This window comes from Epinephelus fuscoguttatus, linkage group LG11 (genome assembly GCF_011397635.1).
Source record: "Epinephelus fuscoguttatus linkage group LG11, E.fuscoguttatus.final_Chr_v1".
In the NCBI taxonomy this organism is placed as follows: domain Eukaryota; kingdom Metazoa; phylum Chordata; class Actinopteri; order Perciformes; family Serranidae; genus Epinephelus; species Epinephelus fuscoguttatus.
In genome coordinates this window covers 9,958,963-9,975,244 of record NC_064762.1, presented here as the reverse complement: position 1 = coordinate 9,975,244, position 16,282 = coordinate 9,958,963, and the positions used below count along the sequence as shown (strand labels likewise).

General features: G+C 44.2%; 1 protein-coding gene across 2 annotated transcripts in view; it reads left to right on the top strand.

The window, feature by feature from the left end:
- The first annotated feature begins 2,767 nt into the window (after positions 1-2,767).
- Positions 2,768-16,282, top strand: part of nmbr (neuromedin B receptor) — a 93,491-nt gene continuing 79,976 nt past the window's right edge. For both annotated transcript variants that reach the window (XM_049590178.1, XM_049590176.1), the window contains exon 1: positions 2,768-3,441. In XM_049590178.1, the coding sequence (XP_049446135.1) occupies positions 3,014-3,441 (428 nt within the window). In that variant the 5' untranslated portion in view covers positions 2,768-3,013. The remainder of the gene's footprint in view (positions 3,442-16,282) is intronic.

The window sequence follows — 16,282 nt, the reverse complement described above, 5'->3', positions numbered from 1 at the left end:
CTAGGAAAACATTACTTTATGGAGCTGGTTTTATGTCACGTTAAAACAGGAAAGGGACAAACACAATATTTCACTTTATTCCAACAGAGGAGTCTACACCAGAGATACTGAACCTGCTTTCTCCAGGGGCCACTTTTGCAAAATGACAGGAGGTCAGGGGCCAGTCAGCAGCGCTGCACATGTACTCAGGGGTGCTTCTAGGATTTGAGGACATTTGGAGCTTCGCCTGGACGTCTGTCAGGGGGTCCAGGGGATCCTTTCCTGGCATTTTATTTTGATGATGATGCATCCCAGCTAATCTTGATGCTTTGTTACACACTCTGGCACCGTTAGATGCTTTCAAACCAGCAGCTTGCTGCCTGCTGTCATTTCAATGGAAGGAAGGCGGCAGAGGGGAAGCTGTTTCAAACATGGCGGTAAGGGTGAGGCAGTTGCCGCCCACTTGAACAGCACAGATTTCGTTCCTCCAACAACAAAGACACGGAGTTACGTTTTGCCAACACACACATTCTGTTGGATTTAGGCAACAAAAAAACAAAGTTTGGCTTTACAATCTTACAGGAAGTGAACACCGGCCTCCTGGATAAAGTCGATTGTTGTTGGACCCATCTGCCACCTCTCCTGCTCGCCCTACTTGGACTTCCGCCGCCTTAACATTCGTTGTTGTCGTGCCGTGTTTCCCCTGACAGCGACCGGTCACGTATCACGCTGACGTGAACATTTTTGTTGGTGTCTGATGCTGCAAGTCACTGACCAAGCGCTGGTTTTCGATGACTTCATAGTGAGACCAAGGTCTCTAGTTTCGCAGACCAGGCAAGGCGGGGGCGCAGCGCACCTGCGCTTCGCCAACTGGGTGTGGCCAGGCGGATTTTGCAAGTTTGGCACACTATGCGCACTGGCGCAGCTACTCCTCTTTCCCACCTCCGTCCCTCCTACCTGCGCAAGTCAGAAAGAGGGAGGAGAGAAGGCGTGGAGTGGGTTTTACACACATCACACCAATCAAATGAGCCCCTCTCCTCGCCCTTGAATGCGCCGCGCGAAGGCGTAATGAGAGTTTACTCAATTTACCATGGCAGAAGAGAGCAGCAGCGTCAGACGGCCAAAATTCTCCCAGGAGGAAACTGATGTTTTGGTCCGGGAGGTCCAAGCTCGCAGTGTCCGAATATACGGAATTGCGAGCAGACCTCCACGGGTTTCCATTACGCGTGCCAAACGGTGCCAATCAGATGTGACGGGACAGTCGATATGGAGATACATTTATGTGCTGATTGCAGATAGTTACATTGAATAGTGGTTCTTTGGGTATTTATTGCATTGTTAATGTGCCTGATATTCTGGAAACCTGCCTGTGAGGTTTTGGTGACGTGTGCGCACTGTCCGCCGGTCAGCCTAACTTCAGCTTACACCGGCTGTGCTCCGCCTGTGCTGACAGTAGACCTGGTTTCAGTTGGCGAGCTTTTAGCGCACCTTCGGCGAAGCCTTTTGGCACTAAACTGTCACTGCGCCAAGCTGCATCTGTCAACACCTCCCCCTGCTGTGCCGCCACACCCATCTCAGCGCACCTCGGTCTGCCAAACTACCAAACTGAGCGTGCCTCTGTGCGGGGTTTGCCACCCTGCGCCACCCTGCGCTGCGCCGGGAAACTAGAGGCCCAAGTTGACGTATAAGGACAGCAATAACATTTCCACCAAACTTCAGATGCTTTTTTGTCCAAATTTGTAGAAATCTTTGGTAAGTTCAGTGATTTCTGTTGTTTTGCCGCAGTATGCAGTTATTCACACAGCACCATCTAGCTCACACTTCCAGTGTTCACCAAATCACCCGCCCATCATCACAGTCCTGGACCGCAGTGACAGCAGCTGCTTTAATAATGCTGGAATAAAAGCAGCTAAATGTTTATTAGTAAGTAAAACTGATTTAAATAACGCTTTTTGCAGACATAGGTCACAAAGTGCTTCACAAGCGTGTTACGCAACAAGACAGAAATCATAAAGACAAAGTGACAATCTGAGCCACATAGTGAAAAGTGCACGCACACAACGAAGAATTTGCACAACAGCAATACAAAAATACTGAAGAAGTACAGCTCTGATGCAAACAAGTTTCCCAACATATGTCCAACATATGTGTGTCTTTAGCTGGCTTTTAAAAGAATCCACAGAGCAGCAGACAGTGAAGGAGCAGGCAGTGTTCCAAAATGTGCTACGGCCACAAAAGCTCCATCACCACGTGTCTGAAGGCGAGTGTGAGGGACAGACAACAAATGTGGAGTATTTAATGGAAGAGAGTGCGCTGAAGAATACGGGTGGAGTAGTTCAGCTACATCAGAGGGAGCCTGACAGCGTAACGCTCTGTGAGTAAGAATGAGAATACTGAACTGGATCCTAAAATCAACGGGAAGCCAGTGAATGTATCATTGATCTAAACCAAATCATGGAGTGTCCACATACTTTTGGCCGCACAATGCATCACCCTCTTTCTCTCTGATTTATTTTCCATCTTTGCTTTCTTTCCTCATCCTGTTGCTCTCTTTGTCTGACATTTTGTTCTCTCCATCACTCTAAATATCCCTCTCCTCTATCTATCTATCTATCTATCTATCTATCTATCTATCTATCTATCTATCTACAGCATTCTTTCTCGGTCCTCCCTCACTCCTGCTCTCTTCCTCTCTCTTCACACACACACACACACACACACACACGCACACACACACCCGCAGAGAGAGGGAGAGTCTCTGTGTTTCTGGTGTCAAAGGAGACCCTCCTTCCCTTTACGAGCGTCAGTCGCCTCTCACCCCTTCACTCAGTCACTCCTTCACTCAGTCAGAGAGAGGAGCAGATCTCAGTCAGACATTCAGCTGGTTGCAAAACTTTTTCTCTGTCTCATCAGGTGGTGTCGGAGTAAATAAACCCGCTGTCACTGCGTCTTTACGCGCGGAGCTTCCTGTTGCGCGCCCGGTCCCGTTCCCTCCTCGCCGGAACGCTCCTCTCTGGATTTTCCCGCCCCGGCGATGGAGGACGACTTCCTCTCCCACTTACCCCCATCCCTGCCGGGAGACTCCGAGTCTCTGAGCCCAAACTCTACGGAGGAGCCCGGCTGGTGGGCGTCCTCTGACGGCGGGGAGACGGTCCACTTCGCCGTGCGCTGCGTCATGACCTCGGTCTACATCCTGATCATCACCGTGGGGCTGCTGGGCAACATCACCCTGGTGAAGATCTTCATCACCAACAGCGCCATGCGGAGCGTGCCCAACATCTTCATCTCCAGCCTGGCGGCGGGAGACCTGCTGCTGCTGGTCACCTGCGTGCCGGTGGACGCCTTCCGCTACTTCTCCGAGGAGTGGGTGTTCGGCGAGGCGGCGTGCAAACTCATCCCCGTCATCCAGCTCACATCGGTCGGCGTGTCCGTGTTCACGCTCACGGCGCTCAGCGCGGACAGGTAGGACGAGCGGATAAGATTCTTATTTTCTATCCTGAATTCATAAATGACTTTAATACATGTTTCATAATTTCCAATAATAGTCCAGAGGTGGTTCCCCGGTAAAACCAATGACATCCTGATGATATTCCCACGAGGAGATTGGGGTCTTTTGTTTGGCCATTCAGTGATGATCAGTCCTTAAAACATTCTGTTATTCTAATTATTATATTTAATGTCTAAAGTGCTCAAAATTGACCACTACATGGATCTTGAATGTCTGTGATATATTGATTATCAGCAGTATTTTTACACTGATGTGTCACTACTTCTAAAAAAATTGAAAACGTCCACTGATCCCAGATTATTCCTCCTGTGACGTTTAAAGACACTTCATTTCTCTTATTTTATTTATACAGAAAAGGAATTAAAAGTAACGTTAGGTGTTGGGTGAAGTCATGAAGATGAGAGATGAGATTTGAATCAGTGTCTGCAGGTGTGTCCTTCCATCGGATAATGTTCATGTGCATGTTTGGAATGTGTAACAGAGGTCGTCGCTCTGATGCAGTTCGGGATCTCCTTCCAGATTTAAGCATCAGCGTGAAAAAATGTTCACTGAAGCCGCAGAGAAAGTCACTAGGTAGCTTTGGATAAAGAGGGCGAGCCGGTGGGTTGCTACTGCTGGGATGCAGTGCGGGACTTGATCAGTCCTCGATGGGGGTCTGATGTTGGAAGACATTAATCCCGCCATGATCCCAGGAACATCCCTGATGATGCACCGCAGCGCATCCTAGAGATGTATCTTGAAACCTTTTTGTGAGCTGTGCAGGGATAAGTACCTGTGAGCTGATGTGGTGATGCGTTCCTGTCTTGTGTTGTGACTTGGAAGTAGAGCAATGAGTTTAGGAGTTTGGGATCTGAAAGTGAAGTGTCCAGTCAATCTGTGTTTGACTCGGGGGAAATTCCAACAGTAATCATTCAGGGTTTTATGCGATCCTTTGGGACGTCCAGATAAGATATTAAAAGTCTACCATACGTGGACCAAGGTAAATTTAGGGGCTGAAATTTGGAGTCATTGGGTCACATCGTCACTGCTGTTGAATGAGGAGGTCTGTGTCACCGCCAAAAGGACAGTTCTTTGCTTCAGTGTTGTGTCACTGCTGTTTGAACCTTGAACACATCTGCGTCTGTCTGAGCACTGTGAATGTCAGACCCTGCTCATCTCAGCTCGTCCCCCAACGGAAACTCCATTTGACAGAAACTCCTGGTCGATGTAAATGAAACCTTTCAGCCAGTCTTTGTGTTCCTCTGTGTGGGCACCATCCGTCATAGACAGCTGGCAGCTTCACCAATCACACATGTTCATCACTGATTGCCCATAATGATGAATTTCAGTTTCTGCTATTGCACTTAATGTTTTTCCCAACTCCCAGGGTAGTCGGTGGAGGGAGGTCCCTCCATCTAAAACTACATCAAGTCTCTTTCTGGTACATCACCAGGAGGCAGAAACACCTAAAATGACATACCCAAATTAAAATGACAGTAGCTTCTGAACCGCTCTGACTACATGCATGCATGAGGTCTTGCCAGAAAGAAAACTCTCTGAAGTTTCTTGTGAAAGTGTCAGAAACACTCTAGGTGATACAGAGACAGAGTAATGGGCCTCTGAAGTCAGTAAAAAATTGAAGATTTTGCCTAAAATGAAATAAAAAATGATTTTCAGGATGAATAACTGTCTGTGGCTTCATCTGAGCAGGTAAATGACACTGTGGGGCTGTAGGCACACTATCAATGAACATTTGATTCAAATTTGAAGAAGACTGCTCAAAGTATGACCATTCTACAGAGTTTTATCCATGAAAAGACCCAGGCAGAGCTCCAAATGACAAGTCGGTCACTCGGCTTCAAAACAGTACTATCAGTGATCAAACAACACTCAGCCAGCTTCAAACATTGTACCTTATTGAAATCAGGTGTGATTATGATAGCTGATGTTGTTTATGACACAGAAACACCATAAATTATCACCAAACGTGAAAGTTATGATCCCACTTTGTAGACGGTGTATCTCAGCTAAAAATAGTGGTAGGAGTGAGACTCTTACCTTTTATAAAACAGCTAAGTCCCCACTAGCGGCTCCACAAAAGATCGCGAGTAATCCTTTAACTTTTCCCGTCTAAAAACGGCATGACATGACTTGTCACCACTCATCGCGATTTTGGACTTTGTGTGTTTAGGCTGCTCTGGTGCGAAATACATTAGAGATACAAGAAAAACGATGTTATTTTTTAAAAGTCGAGAGCTTCCTGAATCCGGCAATACCAAACATGACATGGTTTACTACTGCAGTTTCTCCTGGGTTGGGCTCTCTTTGAGTTAGAGTAAGTGGACTAAAATGTTTTTTGGATATTTTAAGCTCTGCTGTAAAGTCCTGCTGCTGGTTCTGTGGTTCTCTTTGTGGTGAGGGAGCAAACTGGGAGACAGGAGGATGATGTTGAGAGAGTGATTGTGTCTCAAACAGAGGAGGTGAGATATGTCTTTGTTAATGTGGTGTCGATGCATGAGATGAGAGTTGACTAATACTCAAAATATTTGCTGGTTTCTGTGGTGGTTCGTTAAATGTGCAGCAACCTGAATCTTTTCTTCCTCTCCAACAATGTGCCCTCTCCTCTCCGTGCTGCAGGGGAACTGTTCTGCAGTATTGTACTTTAGCACAATCTCAAGGAACTTGTGCTTCACTTGAGTATTTGTATTTGATGCCACTTCATACTCCTGCTCCTCTGTGTTTACTGTATGAAGGAAATATTTTATGTTTTCACTCCTTTTAATATTTCACACTGAAACCATATGATGATCTTATACAGTATAATGGTTTGCTATAGAATAACCCTGATCAGCTACATCTTTCTACTCACATGAAAACAAGATTTAAAGATGTAATAAGTGGCTTCATTCATATTTTAAAATGTATTTTTTGTAGATTAATTGTTGGCTATTAATAATGTGTGTGGTTTGTCTAGTTGTTTCAATTCAAAGGGCTCTAAAGGGGCAGAGAAATACATTAAATATAATAAATTAAGACAATATTAAAATTGTATTAAAAAGACAATAAATAAATAAATTGAGAAAAAGAAGAAGAGAAAAAACATAAAAAGAAAATAAAAAAACAGCAAAAATATAAAAGTGATGTTATCAGAAAGACAAAATGAACAACATAGTTTTAAGCCCTGATTTAAATGAGTTGTAGCAGACCTCAGGTGTTCAGGGAGCTCGTTGCACAGGTGGGGAGCAGAGGAACTATCGTATTGTACAATCAGAAATATGTGTAGGCATGAAGCCATTTGGTGCTTTATACAAGTCAGTGGATTTTAAAATCCATTGAAGTTCGAGAAGGGTGGACAGGGATCCCGGTCTCACTCAGAAGTCGAAATCTGGGCGTGAAACAAGGTGTCCTTTAACGTTGGCATGACACGCAGCCAGTTGTGGTTATAGTTTAACAGCACTTGGCAGCCTCAAGGGACAAGGACAAAAGTTAAGGCGGCCAAAGTCCGACTGAGGCGGGCTGGAATGGTGGTGGATGAGTCCAAAAAGGCCGACTTGCACCCAAGAGAGCGGCGTTTGTGTCCCGTAAGATTCTAAAGCCAAGCTCTGTTCTTTTTTCCTGAACTCAACCATGTGTTCTTGTTGCTGAAGGAAAAAAACATTAGTTGGCAGTGTTGTACAGACGTAGTGCTTTTATTTTGAAAGAAACTGTATGCAAACTGTACATTTCCTGTGAAAACAGAAGTGTATTTTGAAAACAGACAATGCATGTAACAGGCTGAAGTTGACACGGCGTCCCAGAACCAACACACCCAGGCAGATGTTGCGGTAGACTTTTTCGTCGCCAGTCATTTTGACCGACAGGGTCATAAAAATTCGGTCATAATCTATTTTTACCGGTCATTTTAATTTTCAATTTTAAACGATAATAAAGATATTCAAAGACATTTAGTTTTCCTTCATTCGTTTTTAATAAATCCAACAGGCAAGTTATAAAGTGTGCATTAATAAGGACATGAACGAAAAGATGAACAGACATCCACACACCCGTGCCATTAGGCTTCGCCCTGGACACACCGGACGGCACTAACGCGTCACTAACGCGTCCGGTGTGTCCAGGGCGTTATGTAGTTATGCCTGTAGGCTCGGTGACACAAAATTAAAATTGCAATGAAGTGATTATGGTATTGAAAAATGTGTTCGGTTATGCACTGTTGTGTTATTTTCAATTATAAACACGGTATTTTCTCCTCACGTTCCTCAGTGCGAGCTGTTATTTTATTTTGAAAATTGACCGGATTGTCTCGTCTTTTCTGTGTCCGACTTCCTGTTTGGTATGATCCGCTAGATCCAGCTTGACAGAAGCGCTTGCGGCTCCCGTGAAAAATAGACCAGACGACGAACTGAAGCGCTGCCTCCGCAGGTGCTCCGCTCTGCTCAGCGGCCTGTGTGGACAGTCAGATAGGTTAACATGGGCGCTGACTGAAAACTGCCTCCGCTGCTGGGCGCCGTGCCTCGGTTCTGCGTCCGGTGTGTCCAGGGCGTCATGTCAACAACGCTACATGAAGCAAATGAATGACTTTTTCTCTGCAGCCCCTTAAACCACTGACTGTGCAGTCTGCCGCCAAGTGGGCAGGGGTGGTAATTGCAACCAGTCAAAATGACCAACGGCCTTCAGATTTTCCGGTCATCGCTGTAAAAAAAACGGTCACTGACCAAGAATATTCGGTTAACGCGACCCCTGCACCCAGGGTACCTTGGACGTCATATGTGGACGTGGAAAGTCCATGAGCAAACGTGGACATGTGACGAGGTCGCAGTGAGGATGTGCTGGGATGGGAGGGGTGTTGGATGGGCCCAAAAAGACCAGAAGAACCACCAGAAGTTTTGCGGTGAAGAGATTTACTCTGCTCACCTGTCGAGTCTCTTCTGAACATTCAGCTGATTTTACTCACATATGTTTGAAGGTAAGGCTTTCTGTGGTCCTTGTGCTTCAGTGACAGATCTGAAAACTCCTTGCACCCTTTTTTTCTAAGAGTTGCTGGATTTAAAAAGTGGCTCTGTCACTTTATTGTGTGTATTTGTGTGTGTGTGTGTGTGTGAAGTGACCGTATCTCTCTGTGAGGTATTTTTCACGTCCTGATATCAGCTGTGAGATGATATATCCTCCTTCCTTCTCTGCAGCGGCCACAGTGGGACTCTCTGCTTTGACTGTGATCATGATGATGAATCGATCTGCGGCTGTTTGGGCTCATTTACACTGAGGAGCCGCTGAATGGCTCCAGAGAAATATCGGATGTATTAATAGAAAATGCATATGTTCTCACTGTGAGGAAACACTCACTCCCAGCAGGTGTGCAGGCTGCAGGTTGAGACAGAGTCAACATGAAGCTGGAGTCAGGACTAAAATGACTGTTTAATGAATTTGTGATTTACTTGGAGCTGGGGAGTCTCTGGAGTCGGGTGCGTACGATGCAGAATAATTACGGCTGCTTAAGCTGATTTGTGGCACAGCATTGATTAGTGTTAGATAACGAGGAGGAGGAGATGACGAGAAGAGCTGAAGAGACGCTGGTCAGGATTTCTGCAAACAGGAGACAAAGGTGCAGAATGTGACACAGTAAAATAAGTATGAGACATGATTTCATATTTTCATCCCCTCACACTCTGATAGAGGAGACAGATCGTGTGTTTGTGTGTGTACTCCTGTCTTTATGAGGACCAGTGCTGCAAAGCAAGGACGGATTTGGAAAGAGAGCATGTTTTTGAACATGAAGACACGAGGGCGTCATTATAAGAGAGGACATTTCTGCAAAGTGAGGCCATTTTGGAAAGTAAAGACACTTTCTCTAAGTATTGGTACTTTTTTTTAAAGTCAGGGTATGTTTGTAAAGTGAGGACATTTGGAAGAGCAGGGATGGTTTTGAATTGACAACCTTTTTGGAAAGTTGGAGCATTTTTGGAAAAATAGAAGAGAGGATATCTTTTGGAAGACAGGGTCAGTTTTAGAACATTTTTAGATGATGTTATGATAACCTACAGATTGAACTGTCTCCATGAGCGTACAGCCGGTCCCTGAGCAGCTCATACATGTCCCTGAACATGAATTATTCATAATCTCTGTCATGTTTAAAGACCTCTGTCCAGCTTCGAGCCCAGTCAGTCATTCAGGGCTTTAACTCTTCATACAGTGTGTGTGTGTGTGTGTGTGCGTGTATAGAGACAGACAGCAGAAAGGACGAGGCAGTGATGAAATGATTATGATGAAATATCTGATGACAGAATGATGAAAGTGAAAATTCAAATGTGGAAATTGAATCTGATCGAGACAGGCAGAGAGCGAGACAGAGCATGCGAGAAGAAAAACGTTATCAAACACACACCTCAGAAACGACACGCTGTATATTAATTATAAGAATTTGAATTTTCTGAGGTTTATCAGTCATGATGTCATTCCTGATTCACTGGAGGATCAGTTTTACCCTATGTCTTTAAACTGCAGCAGAATTTAAAGTTAAAGTAGTTTGTTCTCGTACCTTTGAGAGTTTTCAGTTGGTGGATTTTGCATCCAGTGTTGTATTAAAAATGTCAGACCTGAAGCGAGCAGGAGAGGTGAGTTCAGCTCCCATTAAAAACCTCCTGAACAATGACACCTGAAGGAATTCTAACCAGGAGAAGTTTCAGCTGGTTGCAATCTGCTTTCCTCACCACTAGATGTCACTAAAGCCCCCTGAATCTGACACACTGGACTTTAAAATGGGATTTGCAGGGATCTGTTTTACTTTCTGTCCATAAAAAGAACCAGAATTTAAAGTTAAAATATTTTATATTTTTGATAGTTTTCACTTGGTGTATTTTGCATCCAGTGTTGTATTAAATATACATTGTCAGTATACTTGTAATACAAAGAACGGGGACAGAGTGTTTGCAGTCTGAGGAAATCAGGTCGGCTGAGTCAGTCATCTCTGTCAGTCCCTTCTTCAAACATACTTTTACCTGAGAGCCTTTCCTGATTTTACTTAAGCTTTAATTTCTTTTATTTCCGTGGATTTTATACACCAACTTGTGTTTTCTTAATCTGTTTTCTTTAAAACCTGTTGATTTTATGAGTCATAGGTTTAAATGTGCAGCCTTATGAAGCCTTTTGTTAAGCTGTTTTTAAAAAGCGGTCTATAAATAAAGATTTTTATTTTTATTATTATTGAAAAAAACATCAGACCTGAAGCGAGCAGGAGGAGTGAGTTTAGAAAGTTTAGAAAGAGTTGGTGGTTGCTGGTTTAAACCTCTGGTACTCCACGCCCATGTTGTAGCAAAAATGCCTAAAATGACATACCCAAATTAAAATGACTGTAGCTTCTGAACTGCTCTGACTACATGCATGCATGAGGTCTTGCCAGAAAGAAAACTCTCTGAAGTTTCTTGTGAAAGTGTCAGAAACACTCTAGGTGATACAGAGACAGAGTAATGGGCCTCTGAAGTCAGTAAAAAATTGAAGATTTTGCCTAAAATAAAATAAAAAATGTGTTTCAGGATGAATAACTGTCTGTGGCTTCATCTGAGCAGGTAAATGACACTGTGGGGCTGTAGGCACACTATCAATGAACATTTGTTTCAAATTTGAAGAAGACTGCTCAAAGTATGACCATTCTACAGTGTTTTATCCATGAAAAGATCCAGGCGGAGCTCCAAATGACAAGTCGGTCACTCGGCTTCAAAACCGTACTATCAGTGATCAAACAACACTCAGCCAGCTTCAAACATTGTACCTTATTGAAATCAGGTGTGATTGTGATAGCTGATGTTGTTTATGACACAGAAACACCATAAAATATCACCAAATAAAGCCATATGAAACGTGAAAGTTATGATCCCACTTTGTAGACGGTGTATCTCAGCCAAAAATAGTGGTAGGAGTGAGACTCTTACCCTTTATAAAACAGCTAAGTCCCCGCTAACAGCTCCACAAAAGATCGCGAGTAATCCTTTAACTGTTTCGGCGTCCTGGCGGAGTTAGAGAGGTTAAAACATCTTGTCAGGGCCCAGTTAATCCATCAGTAACACAACAACCACCTGACCATCATCAGTCTGATCGCAGACGGCCCGTTCTCCTTCCTAACTTCTGTGTTGAAACGCTGCTGGACAGCAGCTTAATTTAAAGAGCTGGAAGATCCATATAGGGCGGGCAGGGGTGGAGCTGGATGGGTCCAACAAACTCCTGACTTTCACCCAGGAGGCTGCTGTTTGCTTCCTGTGTGAATGTTGAGCCAAACCATGAGGTTTTTTCTCAACCTAACCATATCCTTTTGTTGCACAAGCAAATAAATGTAAATACGAGGTGTGTTGATAAGACAAGATGCATGTAACAAGAGGATATTGACACGCCGTCCTGGACTGTTAACAGCGGACACACGGAGGATATCTAGCGTGTCACATTTAGACGTGAAAGTCCACAAACAAAGCAGTGATGTGTGACGAGTTGGGATGAAAACATGTTGTTGTAGATGTCTTGATGCTGATGGCTGCAGGAAGGAGGTTATCACGTGGGTGTGTGTGCAGCAGGATTACAGAGGGGAGTGTGTGGATATATGAACGGACAGAAATGAAGAGGCTGTGATGAAGAGGACGTCATGAATGAATGAATGAATGAATGAGAAAATAAGAGAGCTCAGCATTGTGATGACTGATGAGACGACTGCACAACACCGTAGTGAACACAGATGGATCACAGGCTGAGGTGTTATTAACTCTCCACAAACACCTCAGTTTGGAGCGGTATGTTCAACTCATCTGTAAATTATGACAACTCTAAGATCAGGACAGACACCTGGCTGTAAATTGCCTCATGTCCACCCTCTGTCAGGTGAAGCCAAACTGCAGCTGGTGTCCCAGCGCTTCAGAGCTCAACAACTTTTTAATTTATGCTGTGAGCGGCGTGTGAGGCTGACTCAGGCTCCGCAGATGGCAACAACTCAGCGGCTGACACTTGACAAACACTTAAGATGCACGGGGGTTTATAATTTCCCTCCGAGCGGGGAGCAGAGTGTGTGTGTGTTCCTCTCTTGGGTGTCGGTGCGTGATATCTGCTTCCATTGCTGGCACCGTGAAGGATGTTGTTTCCTGTCTGCTCGACGTGTCATTACTTTTGACCACTGACGGTCTGACGAGAAACGGACCAAACCTTCCTAAGCAGTGAAACACTCTGATGACGCATGACACGCTCCCTTAATTACCAATTAACAGCCTAATTTTCGATGAGATGTGTCGCCCAAGATGTGCTCTGCTTCTTAAAATACAGCAGGGAGTTAAACCCAAGGTCAGCCCTGTCTGCATGAAGGAAGCACAACACAAGCCGAGGAGAGGAAACAAGAAAATGCCAGAATGTGGTTGTGCTGTGGGACGTAAAGCGGAGCTGACAGCCAGATCTCCCTCAGGCCGGCACATGGACTAATGGGCTTCTGAGGTGAAATTTGATTTGCTCGCACCGTTTGCAAACAACATAAACCGCTGTAACATCCAATAAAGCAAACATGCAACACGGAGGGTGTGTTTGAAATGTGGATTTTTAAGTAAAGCTCATAGTAAGATTAAAAAGTCAAATTAGTTTAATACAACAAGCAAGATATTGGTTGTTTTCCAGAGGGGGAGAGTTCAGACATGTGAATCAAGAATGATGGAAATTTCTGCATATGATATAATAATCTGGTGATTTATCTTTCTGGACTGCAACTGACAATTATTTTAATAAGGAGCCGTCCAATGACACTTTATGGACTAACTGATTAGTGGTTTGGTCTATTACAGTTTCAGTGTGTCAGATTAAAGGGTAACTATTTACAGAAATGGTATATATTATTTATAAATGTGTTCTTATTAATGTATAATCACATGAAAATAAGAATTGACCTATGGCTAAGCCACGCCCCCCTCCACTCACTCAAACAAACTATCAACATTCAGTGACCGGCGCTATGGCAGGTGTCACAGTACACGGCATTTCACAGGAGGCAATTGATGATTTTTGGGGACATAACGATCAGATGTCATTGAGAAGTAACCAAAAGGGCCTAAACTACGCATTGGAGGGATATATTCATCATTTTATTGTTGAGAAGCTCGATGAAAAGCTTAAATTACAAGCCAAAATTTACAGGTCACAGTGTACGCTTGTGAACCGCATCTGGTTGCCGTCACCATCAAAGACAACAAGTTAAAGTGCCACTGAAGTTAAGGTTTTTGGCTCCGAATATGAGAAAAGGATAACGGCCTTTTTACCATCTTTACCAAGAGTGTCTCTCCGTTAGTTTGGTGCTACAGTATTTACACTGAATCATTCAGCATAACGTTTGCCAACCTTTGTTATCTCTGCCATTACAGATAAGTTAATGAAGCTAAGCTCAGAAGTTAACGTTAGCTTAACTAGAGCCCTTTGGACAACAGCTAACAATGATATGCGATCACCAAAGTACAAAACTAGAACAAAATAGGCTAATGAACTCCCGGCCAAACAAGGTGACATGATGAACAAGCGCGTAGGAAGCTAACGTTAGGCTAACTTTAGCTAACGTTAGCTAGAGATGTTAAAGATAACTTTATATTTCTTTCCAGCAAAGTGACAATATGTTGCCTCAAACACAATGTTGACTTACCTTAGAACAGATGTAGACATCATTGTTAATCTTATTCACGGTGAGTTGATGTTGTGGTCTAACGTTACCACACAACTTTATCCAAAGGAGACACTTTTCTCGGTTGAGATGTGGTTTAAAGTGTAAAAATACACCTGGTCGCCCAGCCTCTCAGGATACCTTGTGTCAGAGTTGCATGTACCCCATGCACACCGTTTGACCATTTTTAAACTTCAAATCTCAGAAAAAGCTCATAAAACTGAACAAACTGACTTTCTGTAATGCATTTCAATGGACGTCCAGGCAGAGAATGTCCGAGTGTATGGGAATGGCTATACACACCGTGATTGGCTCATCGCGTTTGAGGGCGGGACTTAGCCACAGGTCAATTGTCATGTTTTCGTTACCTTGGGTCCTTTTCCTCGGAGTCCACCATGTTTCTACAGTATCCCACAACGGACAATCAAACACTGGCTCCAGATAGGGCCATGCCTATTATTGCGTCATCCATCACAGTTTGCCCACACACTTGGCACACAGGAGAAGTTTCAGTTGGTTGCAGTCTGCATCCTCACCACTAGATGCCACTAATGGTGCATTCCAGGCAACCTGTAACTTGTGTTTTTACAACCTTCTACCTATGAAAGTGCACTGGAACGACAGTCAAACCCGTAACTTACCACCCATGAACTCATACCAGATAAATGTACTCCCAGTTACGCTTTCTGACATCACACAGCCCTCTAACCAATTACCTTACTCCTCTAAACAACAATGGCAGCCCCGTGGATGCGTGGTGTTGATGCAGGTGATACACGATGAAAAATAGACATAAAATAACCCTAATGTTAACGCATTATTGGCAGCCACTCTAACAGCTGGTTTCCAGTGCAAGAATAAATCAATACAAAATACGTTTCCAAACACACAGATAACGTAAAATAAAAAGTATAATAGCATCTGTGACCTTGTACGCCATTTCTTCTCCTCCGTTTCGCTCAAATGGGGAAGGAACCAGCACCTTTGGTGACAGAAGTGATCATAAACAAACATAAACCCCGCACGGTCCACCAGGTTGGCTTGAGAGTTTGGCGTGACTTGCCTGGAACGCTATTAAGTCGTGCGTCGTGACTTGAAGTGGTGACTTACGGGCTCAGAAACTTGCCTGGAACGCAGCATGAATCCCACACACTAGACCTTTAAATGCCAGAAAATAGAGTACTGCAGGGCTGAAGTTTATTTGTAGTCCAGCCCTGAAGTTAATATCGCCCTAGTTCCCTCGACAAAAAGCCAAGTGGTTGAAATTAACACGGCCACTTACCAGGTGTCTCAAGGTACTTGACGAGTTGGGAATGTGATCAGGCTGGGATAGTGCCATGAAAAGCATCTGTTTTGTCCCAAGACATTGACGTCTTCTCCATCCAGCACTTTGCCACCAAAACCAGTTGTTTCAAACTCAAACATGATCTTTTACTTTGTGGAGAGCCACCAAGTCCACAGAGGGAGGAGGTCGGGGTGGATGTGTGGGTTAACAAAACATCTGAATTTAACACTGCTGGGTTCCTGACTCCCCGCTCGTTTAACCAGTTTGTTTTGTGCCAAATCAAACCTTTCACGGCACTGACGCCTACCTCTGTTGTCCTGCTAATGAGCAGACAATGCTTATGTGTGTCAGTCTGAATGGCGACATACTTTGTCATTTAATTCAGGGGTCTTGTTGGGACTTGGCTCGGCCCAGGAGGCCATCATCACGTTGAAACAAGAAAGGGACAAACACAAACTCTTGCACGAACCGAATATGTAAAATGTGATGGTGTGTTGTAACATTAAGATTTCCCTTCAAGGGGACAGACCTGGACCTGATGACGTGTGACAAGCTGAATTATCAATGAAGTTGTAAATGATGTTGAGTAACAGTTGAGTCACGCTGAATTAAGGCTCTGACGCATCCATTAGGTCTAATCGATGCGTCACGCCTCCTGGAAACATGAACAGTATGTTTTTTTAAAATGTTGAGCAGCTCAGGACTTGGCAGTGTGTGTGTGTGCGTGTGTGTGTGTGTGTGGGGGGGGGTTGGTTTGTTTGAAAGTAGAAATCTATTCATAAACTCAAACTGCACCTGAGCTGAATGAAAAGATTCACTATGAAACATTCAAAGTGCTGTGAAGAGCGGCGTGTGAAGATGAGTCAGGGTC